Source organism: Amphiprion ocellaris, chromosome 20 (genome assembly GCF_022539595.1).
Source record: "Amphiprion ocellaris isolate individual 3 ecotype Okinawa chromosome 20, ASM2253959v1, whole genome shotgun sequence".
Classification (NCBI taxonomy): domain Eukaryota; kingdom Metazoa; phylum Chordata; class Actinopteri; family Pomacentridae; genus Amphiprion; species Amphiprion ocellaris.
The window spans coordinates 26309476-26334010 of NC_072785.1; the positions used below are offsets into that span (position 1 = coordinate 26309476).

Here is a 24535-nt window from a genome sequence, read left to right on the forward strand (position 1 = left end):
CGATATATAAGAGGTGACGGTGTGGAGAAAATGTGAGAAAGGTGAATGAAATTCTGGATGAAAGTGTTACAATAAACACTGAAGGGCGAGGTGGGAGAAAGATTACAGGTTACGTGACAAAATATAGAATCAATGCCATACAAGCCATGTTTCCATATAACTGTCAAGCGAATCTGAAGCCAAATTTTGATGGAAAAAAATCTGTCTTGTTTCCATCAGCTACTACAGAACAAATAAACTAGGCTGCATCATGTCATTAGACGGTAGCAGTTTAGGCTACAAGCTGCAAACAAAATGAGTTTGCCAACTGCTTAAAAAAGCCTCACAGAGGAAGAAGAAACAAACAAAACTTTACAATTTACAAGTGAGAAATGGACAAAAAACTATTGTTTCATGTCAGCGTTCATTGTGTCCGTAGACAAAGACGTTTGCTGGCTTTCTGCTGCAGAAACTAGAGGCAGTTTAAGAGGTGGTACAAAAATGTGCAAGAATCAGCCCTTTCTATTACTGTTGTGGTGTAGGATCTAACAGCTACGTCAACACTGAATGCATGAAAGAGAGCAAGTAGTAGTTTCGAGATGTATGTCAGTGTACTAAGAGCAGAAAGTTGCCTTAAATGAGCAACAAACGGCAGTCTTCAGACAACTAGATACTGTGCGATTTTCGACCGTCCCAGGCGAAAGAAAACAATCATGAGAGAATCGTGGGGATATCTTTGGTCTTGGCTCTTAATCGGTGGTCTTAGGTCACACTGTGAGACAGGTTCAAGGACGAACGTTGTCATGGTCTTGCGACCAAAGACAAGCTGCGATCAAATTCTGACAATGTCAGAAATTTGGGGTGATCGTCTCATAGTGTGGCTGCTGCTGCGACCTATGACAACTAACCAATAGAAATGCAGTATGAATTGACATGCTGATCAGCGCGACACTAGCGCTAAACCCAAATAGGCGGTTTGCAGCGACAAAACGCATCAACGCAAGTATGTGGGATTTAAACAAAGAAGACAACCTATTAGAGTTGTGGTGGCAGCAGAAGCCTTTTTGACGTGTCCTCCACCTCGTACCACAACCGGACAAAAAAGGACGAAGCATGGAAGGACATAGCGGCGGAATTGCAGCTCCCTGGTTGATAAGCCAACATTAGCGGCTAGCAAACACACACACACACACACACACACACACACACACACACACACACACACACACACACACACACACACACACACACACACACACACACACACACACACACACACACACACACACACACACACACACACACACACACACACACACACACCACTGTAAATAGTGGCCACAGCACTAAGTTTATGTTATTAAATAACTGAGAATTAAATCTGTTCATGTTTCACTAGTTTCTCTGTGGTTGTAGGTACTCCATTTATGCTTCAGTTGTTTATTTTTGATGGATGGACGGCACATGCTTATTGCGCATTCACGTGGACTCACGTACACCGTAGGCTGAGACTCAGCATGCATTTTCATCGTACAGTCTGAACACAGCAAACTTCACGTCGTGCCCAGGATTATAAGATTCATGTCGTACAGTATAGCAAGCTGTGAACTTAAAAGACCGGTAAAATCGCACAGTGTGTAGAGGCCTTTACACCTGCAACTCTTTCTTGAAAAAGTCAAAAACATCTCAAGAGAGCGGCGACAATTAGAGAAAAAACAAAACACAGATCATAGTTAAAAGTAACTACATTCAAAAGCAATTTGGCCTGTCATGATGGATTAAAACTGACCTACAGGTACAGTTGCAGCAAGCTTCAGTGTTTGCTGCAAAATGTTCCAGGTGTGTGCAGCAGCAAGCATTATCCAGCTACTTGTGCGAGCTGAATAATGAATGTGGGACAAGTTTAATGAGGAAGTTATGTATTGAGACGTCTTGCCATAAAAATGAACTAATGTCAATGTCTGTCTTTACTGCTACAGATGGCCAGCCAAATTTTATTTCAGTGAGCAGATATAAAAAGTAAAATAACTGTCACGTGTAATGAATCTTAAGGCTGAGTGGTAAAGATGTGCATAAAAACACATTATGGAAAGTGTGAAAAGAGTTTGAGCAGGGGTGAATGAAATACTGGCAGATGAAACGGAGGAGGACGACACGATACACGGAAAAATACAGAATCAATGTCGGAGTCAGTGTGTTGTCAATAACACAGCTTTTTATCCCAACAGTACTAATGGTAAATGGCAACACAGTGCAGTGCCATTGGTCAGTGGCACTTTAGAGCCGGTGTGTAATGTGCATGTGTGTGTTGTGTGGGTTGTGTTGTGTTAGTGAGTCAGTAGCAGTATTTGTCTAGCAGCAGGAGTGATGAGAGGATGGAGTGGAACAGGAACGTCCCGCTGAGTGAACAGACATGCAATCGCTACACTGCCCCTCTGACCAGGGCCAAGACACACGGCAACACACAGCAACACACTCAAACTCCACACAGACATACACACCACACACACGGACGCACAAATCCTTTTCTCTCCACCTCACCTGCCCTCCAGGTTTCGGGCAACTGGGCTTCAAATGCGGCAAAATCTGACAAACTATTCCTGTAAAAACTACCTTCCATTAATTTTCGAAGCAGACTGACTGAGTGTGAAACGGCAGCAGGAGTCTGCATCGTGACGGGAAGGTTGTACTGACGTCAAGGAACCGACCAAACAGGTCCTGCGAGCGCAAATGTAAATGCAGCTGTAACATTGAGTGCAGCTGTTGAGCCACTCACTATTTTCAGGAATTCTCTACACGTACCTGATCTCTGCTCTTTGTATCCTGTTGGGCTATTTGTCAAGTCGAGGATGACTGTTGAATACCAAATTACGCAACAGATTAAGCCGAACTGCTCGTGCTGCCTGGCTATTTACCCAGCAGATTTACGATGTAGCTCAGGCGGGGTGGAACAGAACTTTATTTCTGGAAAATGACACCGAAAGGGGCTCGACTTTAAACCTGCGTGCTCTACTTCCTTCTATATTGTGTTGCTTAGCAGTGTTGTCAGAAGCCTTGCTGGAATTGAGTTAGATTAGTGAACAGGGTTCTGCCTCTGGAAAGAAGGTTTCACCATGGGCCGATCTTATAGGTAGGTGCATGTGAGGCTGGACTATGAACTCTAGGAATGTCAGTAAGAATGGGATTATATCATGACAAGCTTCTCTACAAAACACTCCGATTCTAACTTCATAAGAGACTAATGTTTATGTAAGCAACGGGCTCAAAATGGCAAGCAGCTTATTCAATGGCACCCTTTTATTTCAGTGCCAGCAATGATTCAGCAGTCTACGCCTTCTTTTTCCAAAAATGTTGGACAACTCTTTTGTAAAAGCGTCCAGAGACGAAGGCTGTAATATGAACATAAGAAATGATTTCACCATGTCCATTCACACAGCCAAGCAGCCACGCAATCGAGCTGTTTTTCTGCAGCCAAAGATGGAAATGAGGTAAAGAAAGGAGAAAAAAAGGCATCTTTTATTGAGCAAGCATGTAAGACTTGCTCAATAAAGTGAGTAAGCATCATTTAATAATGTTTGATGAGTTATTATGAGGCATTTAAGTATGCAAGTTGTCAAAGATGAACCAGGTGATGTCATTAAACACCACACCCTGAAGCAGAAACTAATCAGTACAATCAGTGAGTCTAGAGTTCAGATGAACTGAAAACTTGCATGACACATGACTGAGGTGTAGATGTCTCTCTGGGAAGCTTTGCCAAGTCACACGGCTGTCGGACACAATGCGTCTCCAGGGTTCGAACTTGACTTGACCTTACTACTATTAACTGATTCTGAGAAACTGAGTTGTATCCATATTTCCTCATTCAGAAACTCAAGGAAGACATTTCTTTTCTGAAAGGATAGGAAAAGAGCAGTCCAACCATGTTATTTCTTATGAGAAAACCAGAAATAATAAAGCTGACAGACCTTTCCCTGCTTGTCCAAAGACAGAGTCTGGGCAGGCAGGCAGGAAGACAAATGAACAGGAAAGTAGGCAAGGACTACAGAGCATCAGAGAATGGAAAATTACCAGCGCTCCACAATCAGCTGGGCACCTTTGATCAGCCAGAGCCCAGGCACCAATTACTGTGGGATAATCGGCAGCCCTCAGAGGCCTGACGAGCTGCAGGCACTGTGGGCACAACGGGTCAGTGACCAGCAGGCAAAGGCCTGGTCAACAAGCCTCACAGAGCCAAAAGCTGATGGTGGCCCTCGCTGAAATGCTGCATGAAGGCGGCCAAACAGACAAGCAGCACAGCGAAGCCATTGTTCCCCTGCTGTCGACTCAGCACAGTGGCACTCTCACAAACCAGACATCCCCTCTCCGCAGACCGCTTGGTGGTGGAGGATGGTGCAACGGAGTGGAGTGTGTGAACCTGCTACTGCACATGTTTTTTCCACGCACTTTCCCCGTGTTTCTGCAGTGACACATACGCAACATACGTAGAACAAATGTGCACTCACACGCTGCTCAGACACCTGTCCCTGGAACTCGGTGGAAAAACAAAAAGCTGCAGTGCTCAAGGCAGCACTAGCTGCACAGTGATGCAACACACAGGAAACACGTACCTGGCCAGCCTCCTCGCTGATAACTGATAACCCTTTTGTAGTCACAAAAAAGGCCAGCCTACCTGTCTATGACTTACTGAACATTATCCAGGAGGAATGTGAACTGACGAAACAAAGTAAATCAAACGCAAGTGGGACATTTTTCTCGGGCGTCTGTTTCGAATGCAAAGCAGCAGCAGTGATTTATAAACAAAAACCGAGCCTCTCAACTTGAGGCAGAACATGATATTCAGCTCATTAATAATTGACATCCTTCTTGCGCTGGGGAACGCTCACTATCGATTAGGATAGGCTACAGTGTTAGCTGTTGTGCCGGTCCTGCCTCCACTGTCAACAATACGGAGACCAGAAACAGTTCATCTGACCACTACAACAACAACTCCTGCAGAGCTGCAATAGGAAAAATAAACTAAATTATATCATCAAAGTTGAGTGTCTCATCACTGAGTCTTTTGCCTGCCCACAGAGTTATCTATCAGAGGCACAGTAGCCAGTGGACTTTGGATGAGGCACGCTGCAGTTATACAACAGGCAGTTCCAGTAAAATTAGGCCCATATGAGCCAGAAGGAGCTTCCCTGTAAACCACAACTGAGTGGAAGAGTCTGTTCTCAAAGCAGCAAAAGGCAAGAGATTGTTTATAAGGCCACAAACAACACAAAGTGAGGGAATGGTATCCCTGTCACCGTTTTATGCTGATTTAAAACATGTTTTTTTTGGTCTTGACACCAAAGCCTTACCTCATTTCATACCCTACCAACACCTTATTTTCCTTTGCTAAACCTTTTATTTACATTGAACCAAGCCAAACCTCAGAAATGCACCAATTTAAGAAGCTCTCTTCACACTATCAGCAGTACAAGAACCCTGCAATAAACAGCTTCAATATATATCACAATTAGGATTTATGTCAGACACATCACATCAAAGAAACCAGCATATGTTATGAACACAGTTCTGTCAGTACAGTGCTGATAGTTAATATAAAGACTGATTATAATTTTACAAAAACACTGAGTGTGTGTGTACATAATAAATTCTGTCTTTTAACAGTTTGATGCCCAGTGCACAAAAATGACTTGTACATAGACTTAAATACATGTGTTGGTAATATAGCATGACAAATCAATTAAGCCATCGCGCTCTGTATAAAATATGTAATAGCATTGCACTTTGGACTCGTCTCTATCCGATATCATCAGTCAGTGCTGGTGTCAGTGAATTCCTAAACCCAACCAGTTCTGCTGAGACAACAGGACTTCATGTCAAATACAGTAAAAAAAAAAGGACTTCTAAATGCACGAAGAGAAACAATGACAACAAAAAACTGGAAAATGTTAGATATTTACTATTAGATTTTACTTGAGCATATGTTAATGATTTAATTTAAGAGTTTGTGTGTGCTTGTGGTAATATAAGTGAATCAGATTTTAACATACATTTAAAATTTTGCAAGTTTTTTCTGGCTTTCTGACATGTGGAGCAAACTCTGAACATTTTGCTGGGCCATACTGTTCTTATCACTGCATCATCCAGCAACCACTGTGGTGGTTACCAGGAAACTGGTGCCACGGCAACGTTGACACACGTCTAGGGTGACGACAGTAGGCGGAGCCGAGAAAGGCCATGACTATTCTACAGATTAGACAGAACTATAGTGGAAGGCGCCGGCAGACAATCACAGTGTGTGAGGGAACACTGTCATCCATACTATGGACAGTGAGTCACTTGACATAAACACAGGCAGATACACACAACACTTAGCTGACAGGCAGGTAGTCATTACACCAACCACACTCTGAACTCACTCTAGTGCATGCACAGGAACTGAGAGATGTGATGCAAAGAGGTGGTTTCATGCAGAGAACAGCAAAACCTGACATAGCGTCAATCACAACTATCTTGAGTCAGACTACAAGTGCAGCTGCAGGTTCCTCCTTGCTCACATGTTGATGTATTTTTTTTAACAGTAACCTTGACCAAAGATCACAAACATATAAATTCCAGTCAAATGCTTGAGGGAGGGGAACTTTATTGTTCACACGCTTGTTTACATCTTGAATCTCAAACTAAAACCACCTCAGTGAAGGAGCTAAAACACCCAATTCCCAGCTTTTAGTTTCACTGTGACCTCCCGTTGACTTTTTGGTGAGTCCTATTGTTTTGGGTGATAAACAGACGCCTCTTTGTGAAGTGACAAGCACATCCTCATCTAGCACTCCACCTATCTCCATGCTGTGAGACACAGCACTGGTCACTCCGTCCTGGGTCACTCATAATTAAAGCAGAGATCAGAGGGCTGAATAAAGCATGAGCTGTTCCAGCTCGGCAGGCTCAGGTATCACATATATAGAGCCCCGGGGAGACAAAAGGAGTCCCTGAGCCCCATACCATATCCAGAGAGTAATGATACCGACACAAACCTGAAAGGCAACTCCTTGCATACAGTGACGCACCCCCCCAACCCTCCCAGCCCTAATCCACACATTAAACTGCCAGGGCAAAAAGAGGAGCTCAACACCCCTCGGACTTAATTAAGAGCTAAAGATATTGTCCCAAATGGGGACACTCAAAGAACTGCGTTCAAAGCAGTACAACAGCCACCCTGTTGTTTTTCCATTTCTTAAATGAGTGCTAACACAGCCAAATACTGACACTGAGAAACAGCCTACAGATACAAATTCTGCATGGTTTGTATAAAACAGGGTGAATAATGGCCCTTCAGTAACCAACCAGACAGTAGAGAGTTGAGTTGCTTTCAAATTTAACGTAAAACCTTCCCTCTTTGCAAATTTCCATCCAAAATGCATGTATTTTCCTGATTATTAGGATCCATTTTTCACATTTTTTGTCCAATGAAAGAAATTTTAAAAAAGAATAAACTTTTCTAATTGTTTCAATAATCCTGAACAATACCCCTTCTATCAGACAGTAGAGACTTGACTTGATCAATATATAACACAGTTTCCTTTAACATGTAGAAAGTGACACTAATTTAGTTGGTATATTTTCTGCAGAGATGGAATTCTTGCCAGTGTCATCCTATTTTTTGTAGCTAATAAATCAGTTTAAAAATGTCCTATTTTAGCTCTGATTTGATATACGCCACAAGTAATAGCCTGTAAAACCTGAAGGATAAATGCAAAAAAATTATCTTTCAATCAAACACGCAAAAAAAAGATAAATAAACAAAAGCATTTCCACAAATATTTGCACCAGAGTTCGTGTTATTCTAAATTTTGATTTTTACTGCAAATTCTTACTGTATATCACATCTACAAATCATTTATTGGTTTCCTTGAGTTAAAAAAAGACAAACTGGTCAACATCTACCTAGGAATGTAAAGTAATGCTAGAAGTAATCTGAATTGGACTGTAACTGATCACTACGACTGCTGCAAGCGAAGGGAAATAACTTTTTGACCCCTGCGACACATCCATCATCGAACAGATCTCATGTACTGTATGTTGGATTACAATAGTATTTAAACAATGGCATACTTATATAACCACACGCTCTGGAAACAAGGAGCAGCAAGAACAACACAACAACGAACCAGTTTTCTCATTTAATCTGCGTGTGAGCATGTAAACATAATCAAAGGTGCAACATTTTGTAGAAGCACATCTTCCAAAATGCCTGACTTGTGCTAAAAACTCCATCCTCTGCGACAGACGACAGCATTGCTTACCAACAAACACATCAAACACACACGATCAAATCAACTCTGCGGTTCCACAGAACCTATTTTAGGCCACTTATGTTGAAATGGGGTCAGCTGCACATTTGAGATCCTGGTTCTAAAACCTCCCCTCTGGATGAATCCTCTCAGAGTGTCTCTGCTGGATCTGGTCCCAATCAGCTAAGAATATGTGGCTGCATGTAGATCTAATAAGTGCAGACAGTGTGGCTTCTTTGTACTGATGCAGTGCTACAAAACAGGCCTGGATGTTAATGATGCTCCTAGTAGTCCAAATGGGACCATTAGAATCATTTTTCCAACTTCCCTTGGCTGCTATTTTACAGGTCATGTTGTCTGTGTGAGTTTGCTTTGGTGCATTTTGTTAATCTTGAGTCCCACCGTCCAATTAGGGCTTGGAAACAAAAAACCTCCAGACTGCAAGCAGCTTTTGTAGCGAGCAGTTTAGTAACCTGACATCCTGAAAGGTTCCAGCTCCGTCAGTGTCAAAACAAATCCCACTCTAGTACCTGATGCTCGTGATGGCGCTCTGCATTTCCATGTCATAATCTCCGACATTCGTACCATCAAAAATTTGGATTACATTCTCATTACTGACGAAATATACCTGGCTTAGCTTGGAAGGGGCCCAGTTTTCAGACACCTCAGTGAAGCTGAGTTTACATATCCTTATTCTCACATTCCCACACAAGTCAAACTGAATAAGTAAACATCTGAGCACTTTGTTCAATCCCTCCAACACTTCTAGGGAGCAGCGATGTTGACAAAAAGCACAGGATGCGGATGACGACTGTTTGATGATGAAAAAGAAGAAGGGAACCGAGGCGCATCTCCCATTCCTGTCATCTCTTATTGATTCAGTTAGCACTGGCTTGAAAGCTAAGCTGACACTCTGATTTCGCCATAAACAACAAGGAGCTCAACTATCTCGCTGCTATCAGGGGACAAAAGTGAAGTCTTGTGATTGCACCGTCTTTGCACGGCAAGTTTATGTACCTGCGTTGCATCACTGCTCAGTATTCACACGTGCAGCTGAACTCACTGCCAAAGAGAAAAAGGCCTTGGATTCTCTTGAGAAGCGGCCGATATGCTGAGGGTGAGGCTAGTTTCTCCCACAGGGTGAATCACAAAGCTTTGGACGGAGACTTGCCTCACATTCTCCTCCTCTCTGGAACAGCTGACAGACTTGCACAGTGGGTTTGCTGGCAGAAAGCCGATCTTGCCTCCCTCATTCTGTGAGATGAGCTAAGCTTTAAGTTACTTTACAAATGAAAAAAAAAAAAAAAAAAACTCACTTCCCCCCTTCCAGAGGACATATATAAATTCCCAAACGGCTGGAAATTCCTTGTGTCATTGCTTTAACGCTGAAACCACTTGACAACCAATTGATCATGAATGACTGTTTAAATTTTGCAAAGATTTGGGCTGTCAAGCATCATCATTTAAAGCCATTTTTCCACATACTGTGGTAAACTGTGTGCCGAAGGAAAAACAAGCAACATGAACAAGTCATCTTGGGCTCTGAACCCCTATAATGGACATTTTTACTGATATCTGGCATTCTAAATGGTTGGAAAGCCTTTGTGTCATTGCTAAAAAGATGAAACTACTTGATAAGCCATTGATAATGAGTGACTGCTCAATAATACACTAATACTTTGACGCTTTCTGCCATCTACAGTAGTAAATTGAGTGTTGATGGAAAAATACAAACAATACCAACATGTTACCTTGTGCAATGAGGCACTATAGTGGACATTTTAACAAGTTTCTGACTAGCAGTCAATCCCTTATTGGTCTGGCTGATTATCAAATCTGATATTCAGTGTTTACCTGAATATCAGCAGCATGTTTTAATCACAGATGCCTGATAAAATCATTTCAAAATGTGCTATTGGCTCTGATTCAGTCGCCTTTGTAGTCTCGAACCAATAGTCAAATACTTTTTTTACAGGTCAATATCGATATTAATTATTAATAATCAAGGAGAGCGATAATTGATGTCGAAACAGTTGTACACTTGCAGTAAAAATGAAAAACATGGTGTCAAACTTAAGAATAATATAAACTCAAAAACAAACCTTAGGGGAAATTTGTGGTTTTTTGCATGTTTGAACAGAACTTTTGAGAATTTATCCATCAGTGCTGATAGTCCATGTAACCAAACAATGACATTATTTTATCAGGCATCTGAAAAAACGATGCCACAACTTAAGGAAATGCTGAATATCACATCCAATAATCAGCCAGGCCAATAATCAATTGACACGTACCCAGAAATTAGTAAAAATATCCATTTTGGTGTCTCTGTGTCCAAGGTGGGATGTTCATATTAGTTGTTTTTGTCAATCAAACATACAGAAAACATGAATGGTCCAAAGGATTTCCATCTGGTCCAAACATTGGTTATCGATCTCCGTGATTGCTAATATTTAATATCGGTCCTGGAAAAAGCCATATGATCACAACCCTTATTATAGTCATATTAGGTGGTTAATCAAGGAAATAATCAGCAGTCTAATTGACAACAACCTTGGATTCCTACACTGCCGTCTCCTCGCAAAGCAAGTAACCAAACACCTGCTGACGTTTTACAAGCCAAAATAGATCCTGTATTATTCAAGTCACAAATCTAATCAGCACCTCATCAACACAACAACACGGCTAATGAGAGAATCCAAACGGGGCTACCAATTTATAAACGGGATGCTTAAGCCAAAAAGGCGGCGGTGACCATCACAACATCCATCATGTGTCTATCTTTGAAGGTAACCTGACCACTGATGTTTATCTGATCATCCAGAATGGACATCTCTTGCTCTCATAAGGGTCCAGCAGATATCATTACCATATAAGATAAACTGGGGCACATTACCACACTGCACAAAAATGACTCTGAGTCACAGTTTGTATATGTGTCTGATCGCAGTGTGCTTGCTGTCTTAGGCTAAAAATGATTTCAGATAACCAGATTGTGGCACATTTCTGACAAACTTGCTAAGTCACTAAGCACAATACACTCCCTCAGTGCCAGCCTGCATTAGTAACGATGATATTACACAACCGAGATAGTGTACAAGGATGTGAGGTTGGCGAAATACGTGTCATCTCTCGATTTTAAAGATTTCGTTATTTTGCTGAGTAACGTCCACAAGGTTCTTAAAGTTATCCAGGTAACTTGTTAGCTACTCAACTAACCGTAGCTCAGACCAGCTTAATAACCTCTCTCTTTTTTGCCTGTAAAGGTTGTAAAACATAAGTAAGAGATGAAGCGGTTGTATTTTACGTTTTCTGTTAATAGTCCGGTTAGCAAGAGAGCTTAAAAAAAAAAAAAAAAAAAAGCCCAGTAACCGGGAGCTAACGTAGCTGCGTGTGCCGCATCCGAAAAAACACACAAGCTAACGCAGCTTAGCCCGGCGATGCTAACGAGCTGTGCTAACCAGAAAGCGACATTTTTCCGGAGCTCACCTGCGACCACCGCTGCGACCCAGAAGATGCCCCGTTCAGGCCGTCACCCGCGTACCACGAACCGTGCCGTGCCGTGCCGAAATAATTCAAATTCCACAGAAAGTGTCGGGAGAGACGCTGGCAGTCCAATCGCTTCAGCCACCGCCGCTGAATGGCTGCTCCGCGGAGACTCAACCAAACTTCCTCCTTAGCAACGGACCGCCCCCGCGAGACCCCCATTGGCCGGCGCGCGCTCATCCGAAGGTGATCGATAATTGATACAGCTCGAGCCGGATCAATCAGGAGGGTTTTTCTTTTTGTTTCACTGAATTTCTTCAGAGATCAGGAGGATTTCAAGGGTTGTTTGTGAGTTTTTACTGCAGCTGCAGTTGTTGGACAAAATAAATCAACCAACTATTTATTTTATTTTATTTTATTTTATTTTATTTTATTTTATTTTATTTTATTTTATTTTATTTTATTTTATTTTATTTTATTTTATTTTATTTATTTTATTTTATTTTATTTTATTTAAATAATAAGGTTAATACCCTATAATATTATTCAATACACAAACTCACCTCACACGTTTAAATATTAATGTTCAGACCGTACAATGTTTGCTATGATTTTTACTGACTAATTTAAATGTTAAGGTCACGACTCTACAATATATATATTTTTTACACAAAATTATCAGATTAATTTAAATATTAAAATTAAGATCATATAATATTTATGGCATAAAGTTACCTGACAAGTTTAAATAATTAGCTTAATACTCGATAATATTATTTAATACACAAACTCACCTCATAAGTTTGAAAATTTATGTTAAGACTGTACAATCTAATATATACACGCCTTTCAGATTATTTGAAATATTAATGTTAAAGGCCCTACAAAGTTTGCTATAATATGAATTTAAACATTAAGGCCAAGACTCGATAGTACTATTTAATACACAGACTCATCTCATAAATTTGAATATTAAAGGCCTTACAATATTATATGTTATAATATGACTTTAAATATTACGGTCAAGACCCCATAATGTTATTTATAACACAACGTTACCTGACAAGTTTAAATAGGTTAATACCTTATAATATAATTTGAGACACAAACTTATCTGGTAAGTTTCAATATCAATGTTAAGACCAAATAATATTATATATGCATTTTACTGATTAATTGAAATATTAATGTTGAGACCTTATATTATTATTTGTTACACATATTTTTTATTATGAAGGATAAACCACTCAATATATTTTACATTGTATTTTATTTATATTATTATATAACATCCATTTACCAGACTACCTGAAATATTAGGGATAACACAATGTAATATTATTTCATACATAAATTCAATTCAATTCAATTCAATTCAGTTTTATTTATATAGCGCCAATTACAGTCAAATTGTCTCGAGACGCTTTACAGAACCCATATGCCTGACATAAATTAACCTGAAAAGCTACAATAATAAGATTAACACCCAACAATATCAAAATAAAACAATATTATGTGTAATATGAATTCCCCTAACTAATTTAAATATTAAGGGTAAGATCATATAATATTATTTAAAACACAAACTTACCTAATTATATATTATGCAAATGAACTCGACTAATAAAAATATTAAAGTTAAGACTCTCTCTCTCTCTATGAAATATATATGTGTGTGTGTGTGTGTGTGTGTGTGTGTGTGTGTATATATATATACACACATATATATATATATATATATATATATATATATATATATATTTATTTATTAAGGTTTAGGCTCTACGATGTTATTTATTTCATAAATGTACCAAACAAGTGCTATCATTAAGGTTAAAACCCTACATTATCATTTACTATGCAAACTTACCTAATAGGTTTAAATATTAGAGTTAAGACCCTCCAGTATTATACATAATATACATTTACCTGACTTACCTAAATACAACTAATATTCTACATAATTACTGATTTAAATCCCAGCAACTATTATTATTATTATTTTTTTTAAATTATTTTTATTATTATTATTATTATTATTATTATTATTATTATTATTATTATTATTATTATTATTATTATTATTATTATTATTATTATTATTATTATTATTATTATTATTATCATTATTATTATTATTATTATTATATAGAATGCTGATGCAGTGGGTGGAAAGTCTCCAGCAGAAAATAAAGTGAGCAGAGGTCTGATAATCATCTTAAATAACACAACACAAATGTCTGCATTCAGATTTTCACTTAAGCACACAAAGTAAGGACTGAATGGAGGAGTAAATGTTTTTACTTTATCATTATTGCAGATATTTTAATGTGTAATCAGCAGTTTAGTTTGTATTTGCTCAAGGTGGGGCTGATTTTAACTACTTTACACTGGTTTAATGTACTAAAACATTCAGTTTTATGTTTAACTTATCCTTAAATTGTATTTCAGACCTGTAAAATGAGTAAAAAGTGCAGTATTTCCCTCTGAAATGCAGTAAAGCTGAAGCAGCTCCTGTGTGCAGCTCCTTCATTATATATTCACTCTTGGGCTGATATGCAAATCCAGTCTTGTCATGTCGGTGAGGTCACTGTTGAAACCAGACAAACACAGCAGCGTTCGTCCTGCTACTAAACGTTGTGTTGTCTCCACATTAATCGTGTGCAGCCTCCGTGAAACACTGACCTGCTTTAAAAGGCCACAGGTTTATCAGCATTAGGTTGCATTCCTCACATAGCTGCACTGGGCAAGTTGTGTGACCTCAGTGTTACAAAACCAGCAAAAGAGAAAAGACTTCTCAAAGTTGTCGAGCCTGTTATGCAGATCCTGCATTAGTGTGCTTCTGTCAGCGCAGTAGCAGTAAGTCGCACTATCTCTGCTGTTTTTTATTCAGTCTTAACCATCTCAAACCCAATCTGCTTTACCACTTCTGGTTTCTTTTAAACAAGCGTCCATCCATCAACTCGGCAAGGTCACCAAGAGTGTTTCCTGCATGTGTGAGGACGTTCTGCCCCTGTGTGGCCGCTGAGAGCAACTTCACATCATCGCTGCACAGCTGGTTGCACTTATTGCGCCCAATTAGAGCCCCCACTCGCTGTTTTATAGTCATTTTTCAAACCCCGTCTGCACTGATTTTGTCAAATAATGAACCTGAGCTTGTCAAATAAGGCAAATCTCCTTTTAATACCGCAGCTGCCTCTTGTGTTTATGGTGAATTACAGAGAACACAGCCATAAAATTAGAATAGTTGCCTGCTTTCGCAAAAATAAATGAAGCTATTGAGTGAAAAAAAAAGAACTGCTTATAGTGGAAAAATGATGACAGATTAATGGATATAGAAAACTCCTGTTAGCAATGTTCCCTGTAATTTTCATGAGTCTGAGTAAACACACAAACTCCCTGAGCGTCCCTTGGACCACTGTGAGCAACATCAGACGTGTGCACTGTGGTCACACCAGCATCACATCCATTCAAGTTACATGGTTCATTAAAAGAATCACATTACAGCATTTACATTTCTGTTAAAACACTTTGTCAACAGGAGCCAGTTTAAGGCTGCAGTGATTTTAGTGACACTACAATGTATAAGAGTGAAGTTATTGAATATTTGTCTCTCTTTACTGTTGCAGCGGTTTTGCAAATTGCAGACGGACCCTGTTCACTCCATAGACACCAATGTTATTCCTGTAGCTTGAAAGACAGCTACTTTTGATAAAACTGGGCTTGTAGCACATTGTCTGCCTTGCAACAATGGGAAAGAGGCACCGTTTATGTTTTGACAACCTATATCTAATGAGTTATTGATGCTGGAAGTCTGAATCTGTGAATATCTTTCCAACTTTACTGAACTTGGGGCCACTACCACCTAAGGAGTGATATATTTAATTTTGAAAAAAGCATTTAGCCATACTTAAAGCTTTAAGTGCTTTACTAACACAGAACTAAAAATTTTGTATTGATTTATTATCACAGGTTCTGTCTGAAAAGAGGTGGCATCATTTTAAACAGTGAAATCAAACTAACAAAATGTAATGACCAACCAGTGAGCAATACTGGATTCTGCAAAAACATAAACAACTTTTTTTTAAAAAATCTAAATCTTATCTTACTACAGTTAATGTATTAACTTACTTTTGTGTGTATGCATGTATTTATTGATTTATTTAGTACTGTTAACATATCAGAGTTCTGAGTGGGTTTTTCTTAAGATAGGCAAAGGCCATTTATTGATTACATATAGGCTCTTAAATGTTTATTAAAAACTAAAAAGCATTTTAAAAAAAACAACTTAGGCATTTATTGAGTCACTAAAATACTGTAGAGTACAGACCACATCAGCATGATTATAAGCATCCTCTGGTAAATGAACAACCCGATACTGATGTCTCTCACCGTATGGACTTCAGGAGATGACTGGGGGATGATAAACTGTGACCTACTGGTTGGGTTCTCTCTGTTCTCATGTTTCTTACATGTTTGTCCCCTGACAGCCAGATCCTAATGTTTTTTGAGCAACACACCGTAATATGACGTTTTTACAATGAGGGTTCTACTATGGAACCAGTTTGACATGTTCAGGTGTTCTTTGTGTGAAAACTCAGAGATTTCAGGTATCAGAAGGTGGTTTTCAACTTTCTTTGTTAACTTTCTGCTTCAACTTTAAACTAAATTTCCTTCACTAACCCAGCCCTCTGGACTTCCAGTAAGCTGTGTTCCTATTGGCTGTCCAGGTGGCTGCTTGGTGTTATCAGGAACACCTGAGCAGCTTGGTGTTATCAGGAACACCTGAGCAGCTCAGTGTCTTCCTGCTTTATTTAGCTGCAGACAAACATTTCCTCTGCTTCTCTTCACCAGTGAACTGGGTTTGGTTCCGTTGCTTTAGTTTCTTCTTTAGGCGTTGGCTTGCAGCTTCCAGCAGCAAAATCGTCTTTAATGTGTTTCTTGGTGTGTTTTAGGGCTTTGTACTGAATAGTTGTCTTGGTAAATGTGGTTCTTTAGCCACAGTTAGCACATGGTGCTGATGTGTGCAGTGATTAGTGGATTTGGTGCAGCTGAGTTGTGTCTTTATCTTGGCTGTAGTGAGTCTTCAGAGGTTTCTGGTCAGACACATTCTGTATTCTTGTTTGAGAACCAGCGTTGGTTGTCCAGAAGGTAAGAGTTCCTGTCCTGATTCTCTGTTCTCAGAGGTTCTCTGGTAGGCTGCAGGAGACTTTAGTGTTTGGGTTGTACTAGTTTGGTTTTTGTACAGTTTCATTTGGACGACTATCTTGAGGCCCCTCCATGTGGTTTAGTGAGGTTTTCTGCAACAGTTCTACAAAGCAACCTGCAGCAGAAGAGACTTTGAGAGTTTTTAGGAAGTTCTGGAGACCAGACTTTAGAGCAGCAGAAACATTTGTCAGCAGTTTGAGCAGGAGAAGGTGAGCTTCAGAGTAGAAATGAGACAGAAACCTTCTTGATCCGTGTGGTGAGGTCCTGTACCAAGAGTTTGAGCAGGTTGTGAATAATCTGTAGTTCTTTGGTCTGAAAGCACAAGAAGAGTCGACTCATTAAAGGAGAAAACAGGAGATTTTGTTGCTTCTTCTGTTGCTCTGCAGTTTCCTTAGACTGAATATCAAGTTTGGACACAACATATTTTATTACCATGTCAAATCTTTTTTTTTAAAAATGTTTTTGAGTTTTAATCATAGTTTTAGCACAGTTTTTCTCTTTGCTTGTTTAGTTTTGTCATCTGTGTAAAAGGTGCTAAACAAATAAAGTTGAATTGATAAACTGAATAATTGACTAACTCATGATTGTGACAACAGAAGTATTTTCATTGTGATTTAAGGGTTTATTTCATTTTTAATGTTGGGGTTAAAATCTTGACAGAAAAAGATTAAAGAAATAAACTACATAACAAGGAGCAATTAAATTAAAGGAAAAAAATAAATACAATAAAACTTTTAAAAAGTTTTATTATTAAAAAGATTTAAGAAATTTAAGATGTAATTTTCTAATTAAACATTAAATTTTTTAATTAAATGTTTTGTCTTTTTAAAGGTTTAATAATCTAATTAAATGTTTTGCATTTTTTTAAATATTTAATATTCTTCTTGTTTGTTTATGGAAAAAAATTTATCTGTACTTTTTAATATTTGTATTTAAAAAATTTTGTTTAATTTCGTAGTGACATATATTGTATCTTGTTCAATTATCTAATTCAATATTTTGTCTGTTTAATATAATTTAATTGTATTTAATGTTTAACTCCATTAAACAGACAAAATATTGAATTAGATAATTCAACAAGATACAATACATGTCATTATGAAATTAAACAAAATTTTTGAAACACAAATATTAAAAATTACAGATTAAATATTTTCCATAAATAAACATTTAAAAAATACAATTAAACAAGAAGAATATTAAACATTTTTAATAATGCAAAACATTTAATTATATTATTAAACCTTTGAAAAGACAAAACATTTAATTAAAAAATCAAATGTTTAATTAGAAAATTACATCTTAAAGACAATAAAACTTGAAATAGGAATTAAACAGAAAATACAATGAAGCATTTAAAAAGAAAATTAAGCATTAAAAGGTGGTAAAACATTTAAAAAGAAAAACCTTAAAGATTTAATCGGAACATTAAATATTGGGAAAGGAAAAAAAACTCAAACAAGCTGATAAAACATTTGGAAAAAACAAACATTAAAAAGACAAAACATTTGGAAATCAAATCAGACATTAGAAAAGAATAAAAGGTGAGAAAAGAGCAAAACTAAATGTTTAAGAAGAATCAAACTAAAGACAAAACATTTGAAAAGACACCAGTTAGACTTTAGAAAATCAAATTAAACAGAAGAGACAATAAAATGATCAAAAAGACCAAAAACAGATAAAGGCCTTAAAGCGTTTTCTAGTCTGAAATGAAAACATCAAGTTGTTTCTTCAAACATTTCCTCTTTCTATGTTCTTGGTTTGATTGTGGACAGATTTACTAAGAACTCATTTCAGAAAACTGCTTTCCAGATAAAGTCTACTAGTAGTTGAAGGCATTGATCAAACTAATGTTACCTTTTGATCTCCACAAACTTTACTGTTCAGTGAAGAGAATCAAAGTTTGTTGAGGATTTCTAAAAAAAACCCACAGGTGAAGGTCTGAGAAGAACTCAGATGGATGATCTAAATGTGAAATCAAGACTCATGGTCACAAGTTTTAAGGTTTCTGTTAACCATAAAGTTCAAACTAACAGAGAAGTACTGAGAAACTTCTAAAATTTCAGTCCTCAGACTGTCTGAAGGTTCAAACTAACAGAGAACTACTCAGGAACTTAGAAAATTTCAGTCCTCAGACTGTCTGAAGGTTCAAACTAACAGAGAACTACTGCGGGACTTAGAAAATGTCAGTCCTCAGACTGTCTGAAGGTTCAATCTAACAGAGAACTACTGTGGGACTTACAAAATTTCAGTCCTCAGACTGTCTGAAGGTTCAAACTAACAGAGAACTACTCAGGAACTTAGAAGATATCAGTCCTTGGACTGTCTGAAAGTTAAATCTAACAGAGAACTACTGTGGGACTTAGAAAATTTCAGCCCTCAGACTGTGTGAAAGCTCAGGTCCTGAGGACTCGGGAGGTGTGGAGGCTTGGAAAGTCTTGGAACTGAGGGTTCCACCCTCCAGCACAAAGGCTGAAGTCCAACCTCCTGAGAAAAACGGTCGAGTCGAGACTCGAATTAAAAAAAAACTTGAAAATGGCAAAAAATAGATGATAAATGCGCAAAAAAATGAAGAATTAGTATCTGAGTGAGTAGCTCAGGAGGATAAGAAGAGGACTACCAACTGGAAGGTCGCAGGTTCAAGACCCGCCAGTGGCAGTTTTCTTTGTTTGTCTTTGTCACACTTTTGAGAAAATTTAAGAAGTGTCTGGTCTTGAACCAGCGACCTGCAGCTCCATAGGCAAATCCTTAACTCACTGAGCTACAGATCAGATGAAAAGAAATAAATTCGTCGTCCCTTTGGCATCGAAGTTCCTGAAGTGACCACATGGGTGGAGCCAAGGCGGAGTCTGGGTGGAGTCAGGGCGGAGAGTAGGCGGGGAGGTGGGTGGCGGCCTCCCCCCTCTACTCCCCCACTTCCCCCCACCGCCCACCACACCTTCCCCCGCCCGACGAGTTCTTCGAGTCTCCACGAGTTCTTCTGAGTCTCCACGGGTTTTCCCCAGTTTCTGGAGTTTCCACCAGGTTGGAGGCAGAACAAGTTGTCATGAAGAGGTGTTGAAGTCGGCCAGGATGGACTGACTTTTTACAGCGACTAGAAGGAAGACGACTAGAAGAGCAGGTCTTTAACCACCATCCATAAAATCCATGGAGTTGATTCCAGAGAAATGAAGGGAGGTCAACTTTTATCAACCTCCACCCAGATGTTCAACTTCATATCTTTACTTGGAGATTCTTAGTACCACAAACCTTTAGTATCACACTTTATTATCATTTATTAGGACTTTAATGGAATCGACCAGCAGATTTACTTTTTGTTGACAAACTTTATTCTTGTCGTCGTGGGACTGCAGTATTTAAAACTCTTCCTTCTATTTGACCTCATGTTTATTTTATTGGAGAAAGTTATTTTAATTGTCAATTAGTCTCTTAAAAACTAAATAATAAATTGGATTAGTCAAGAGGTTTAAATTTCTTACTTTGTCATATTTTAAATATGACAAAAAAATACAAAAATAAAGCGTCTTGAGACAATTTGACCTGTAATTGGTGTTATATAAATAAAATTGAATTCAAATTGTATGTATCTTGTAATGTTGGAGTAATTCAGCCATATTTGTTGGAAAACACATTTTTTTGTCCATTAATCTGTTGATTGTTTTCTCCACTAATTCATTTCTTGTTTTGGTTTATAAAATATCAAACCCAAATATATTCAGTTTACTGTCATAAAAACCAAAAAGATTTACATTCATGATGCAGGAATCGGGCAGTTTTTCGCTTTTTAGCTTAGTTTAGTCAGAAAGATAGTTGATAATGTGTGAATTGTTGCAGCTTGTGAGCCGTAAAAGGTTTTTATCTTTGGGGCCGAGTGTCAAAAAACATTTAGAAACAAACATCAACAAAACACTCAACAAAGATCTAAACATCATTAAAGGGAAATCCAACTTTTGCATGACAATGTCTAATTAAAGGACATTTATTTCCAACGTAAATGTGTGATATTCATCCTCTGGAGCTTTCTCTTCACATCGTCTTCCACCTGGACCGGTTTGGTCGGGAGCATGTGCAACAAACATTTGAAAAACTGCACTTTAACATCAATGAATGACACTGAAGTTTAATCTCTACAAAAATGAGACTGAGTCTGGATGTGCTGCTCTGTCATTAACTCCTAAGTTTAGGGAAAGTTCAAACAAAAGAGGACAGTTCAGATAAGACTTGAGAATGAGCTTATTTTGAACAAACATCTCAGACTTTCTGAGCTTCAGCACCTCTAGCAAGATATTTTAACAACAAGCAACTCAAGAGATCCAGAAGTTGGAGAGAGTTAGCTTTAGCTGAGCCAAAGAACATGTGGGACGCTAACCTAGCAAATATTTCAGACTTTCCTCTGTGAATTCTGAGAAATAATTTACCATTTAATGACAGAGCTACACATCTTAACTCAGTCTCATTAAAACAGACTCTAATTCAGTGTCATCCATCCATATTAAAGTGCAGTTACCCAAAATGTTTGTTGCATGAGCTCCAACAAAACCTGTCCAGGTAGAAGGCCACTTTGACAAACAGGAAGTGGAAGATTCCAAGCAGATTTATAGAAGGGGGAACCAGACTGTACTAAGTGTGGTCCAGTATAGAGGGGTGTTTTGTGGGTTTTTAAGGCTGATAATGATTATTAGTGAGACATTTGGAGTATATTCATTTGGATATTCATTTGCAGTAAATGAAAGTATTTAAAATCTTGGAGTTAAACTTAGAAGAACACAAACTCTAACAGGAAACTTTGTTGATACGTTTTTGTTTTGTTTACAGATGTTAAGTTAAAGGAGTTTTATTCGTGACGTATAACCAATCAAATCACTCCAGAAGACAGAGCGACCACAGGTAGATTAAGGTTCAGAGTCAAAGTAGCACCATTTTTAAATGTATTTATTACCGTAAATCAGTAAAAAATAAAATACTGATAATCAGTAAATCAGTCAGCCCACAATTACTACAATTCTACAATGTATGTCTCTTTCCTTTGACTTGTTATTTGTACAATATACGATGTATATGATGGTGTTTTTTCATCCCAAAGGTTCTACTATGATGTTTTCTAAGAGACATAGGATGCTACTCTGGTTGTTCTGGCCCTGCACTCCTCCTCTGTTGTTTTCTGGATTGTACTCAGCTGCATGCCTTCGTCCACCCGGCCTCCGTTGACTCGTCCCGCCTGCCGTCTCTGGAGCTGAAGCTGGATTGGAACAGACCAAAGTACAGTCCAATCACGATGCCAGCTGCCTCTCAAAAGGCTCCTTCATCTGGCAGGTGGCGGCACTTCTTCTGAGGGGAAGCTGAGCTGGCCCGGCAGAACTTTGGAGATGTGTTCCAGTGGTTGGTGGATGTGTGGGGAGATAGAGAGGGACCTTTGAATTGTTCAGAAAGGAAAACAGGGAACCCATTGGTAGTTTTAGTTTACGGTGCTACTGCGTTTTTTTTTTTTTTGTTTTTTTTTTGTATTGATTATCTTTTACTTTGATCCTGGTTGGAATGCCCATCAATGTCAAGGTGAAGTTCACTTTTAGTTCTGTTTATTTATTTTTGTTTTACTAACACCCATTTGTTTTTAACCCCCTCACATGTTGTGCTGTTGCAAACTTCCTCTTTCAAATAAATACTCATTTAACCCTCTGGAAACCAGCGTTTGGACTGTTTTGTGTTGCTCCTCACCTACTGACAGCTGTGGACTAAAGGCTATACTGTGACATTTTTAGAGCGACATGCTATACTATGATGTTTGTTGAGCGACACGCTATACTATAGGCTTTTTTAATTGACATATTACTGTGATGTTTTTTTTGTTTTAGTTTTTTTTTTAGTTTTTTTTTTTTTTTTTAAGCAACATAAGAATTCGAACAGTTTTAAAAGTTACTATACTTTTACTTGTGCAATGAAATTATTATTCTATGGCATTTTTTAGATGACATATTATACTCTGATGTTTTCTTGAATTACATACTATTTTGACAATATACTGCACTATGACATTTTTTGAACCACATATCATACATGACAATTTTAGGCAACATCCTATCATTTTGCGCTTTTTGAACCACATAATAATCTATGGGGTTTTTTTTTTCTTGCCAACATGCTGTACTATGAACTACAGGCCATACTATGTTATTCTTGAGTAAAGCATACTATACTTTGACATTTTCTGAACTACATCCTATACTATGGCGTTATACACAGAGTGCTTTGGTTACATGTTGATTTATAATCTAGATTTTTTTCTGTTTTGTTTTTTTGACATGATTACCACAGACCTGACCTGTGAACACCGTTGACACCCACCTGAGGGAGACGCTGTCTAAGATCTCAAGGCTGCTTGGTCGTGGTCTTTCTGGCACGTACTCTTCCAAGATGAGCTGGGAAGTTTAACACTGATGGAATGATACCAGGTCTAAGCCGACAAACTTCCAATTCCTCCTCAACCCATAGTCTCTGGGAAACCTACATGGAGTAAGAAAAGTAGACAGAGAAGTAATTAAGTCTGTACACAACATATTAAAAAGAAATCATGCTAATAAATGAAGTACAAAGAACCGAATTCGCCAATATACTGCAGACCAGAGCTATTTAATTTGATAAGTATAACCTTGTTTAGTAACATTTCAATTATTTGAGAGCAGTCCTAAAGAACTGCCTGTAATCCCAATCATAAAATGGGTTTGGAGGAAGAACATAGATGGTAATCTGGAAATACATGACTTAGGCTTTATAACTACTACTGGTAGTATTGGTGGTAGTAATAGCAATGTGACTATTTACTACTGCTGATACTGGCACTGCTACTACAACTTGTAATACTATTACAAATGCTGATACTACTTCTACGACTCTAACAGCTGTTTATACTACTACTGCTGCTTGTACTTTTAGTATTACTACTACTGCTTGTACAACTATACTACAGCTACTATTAATCGTCTGGTATTTGCTTGTCAAGCTACTAGCTCCCCTTAGCGTTTTGCTAGTGGCTAACGAGTTAGCTCTCATAGACTGGAAGCTCTCAACAAGATTTCATAATGAAAAAAGAGCCAAAAACTATTCTTACCTATGAAAAGTCATTCCAAGTTTCCTTGTCTCCATCGTGCGACGCTGTGTTTAATTGTATGCAGCACACTGAGCCGGCATACTTCTTGTTTCCGTTTTCACGCTGTTTACATCAACGGAATGCACTGAAACTTTTCCCCCACTAGCTTAGCCTCGCTGTAGCACGCAGCTCAAAGGGGCGTGTCCTATCTACTCATTCATATCTATGACAACAACGATGGCTGCACATAAGGACGCCTGAGGTTGATTAGCTGCGTAAATACCATTATATACAGTCTATGGTAAATACGTATGTGAATCGCATCATTGGCTGCAGCAGCCAGTCACCGATCACTCACTGACTCACATTGAAAAATAGCACAGAATGAATTGTTCGTTTATTTTATTCACAATTTAGGTTGGATTTTTTTTTGTGCGCAGCGCAGAGTTTCTGTGCGCGGAGACCGTGTCAGCAGTGCGCAATTGCGCAG

General features: G+C 38.4%; 1 protein-coding gene and 1 long non-coding RNA gene across 9 annotated transcripts in view; both read right to left on the reverse strand.

The window, feature by feature from the left end:
* Positions 1-11914, reverse strand: part of numb (NUMB endocytic adaptor protein) — a 63905-nt gene extending 51991 nt beyond the window's left edge. For 2 of the 8 annotated variants that reach the window (XM_035951631.2, XM_035951629.2), the window contains exon 1: positions 2521-2545. Coding sequence is in view for 4 of the 8 variants with exons in the window: in XM_035951630.2 (XP_035807523.1) it covers positions 2521-2599 (79 nt within the window). In the remaining 4 variants the exon portion in view is untranslated. Of the gene's footprint in view, positions 1-2520; positions 2630-11756 lie in introns of those variants that run through there. The other 6 variants (XM_023277748.3, XM_023277749.3, XM_035951630.2 and 3 more) reach the window with 6 other exon arrangements.
* Positions 11915-21877: 9963 nt separating this feature from the next.
* On the reverse strand, positions 21878-24233 carry LOC129347701 (uncharacterized). Its single transcript, XR_008599928.1, has 3 exons — positions 24067-24233; positions 23304-23462; positions 21878-22372 (listed from the first exon to the last, which is right to left on the reverse strand). It is a non-coding gene; the product is annotated as an uncharacterized LOC129347701 (long non-coding RNA).
* Positions 24234-24535: the final 302 nt, after the last annotated feature.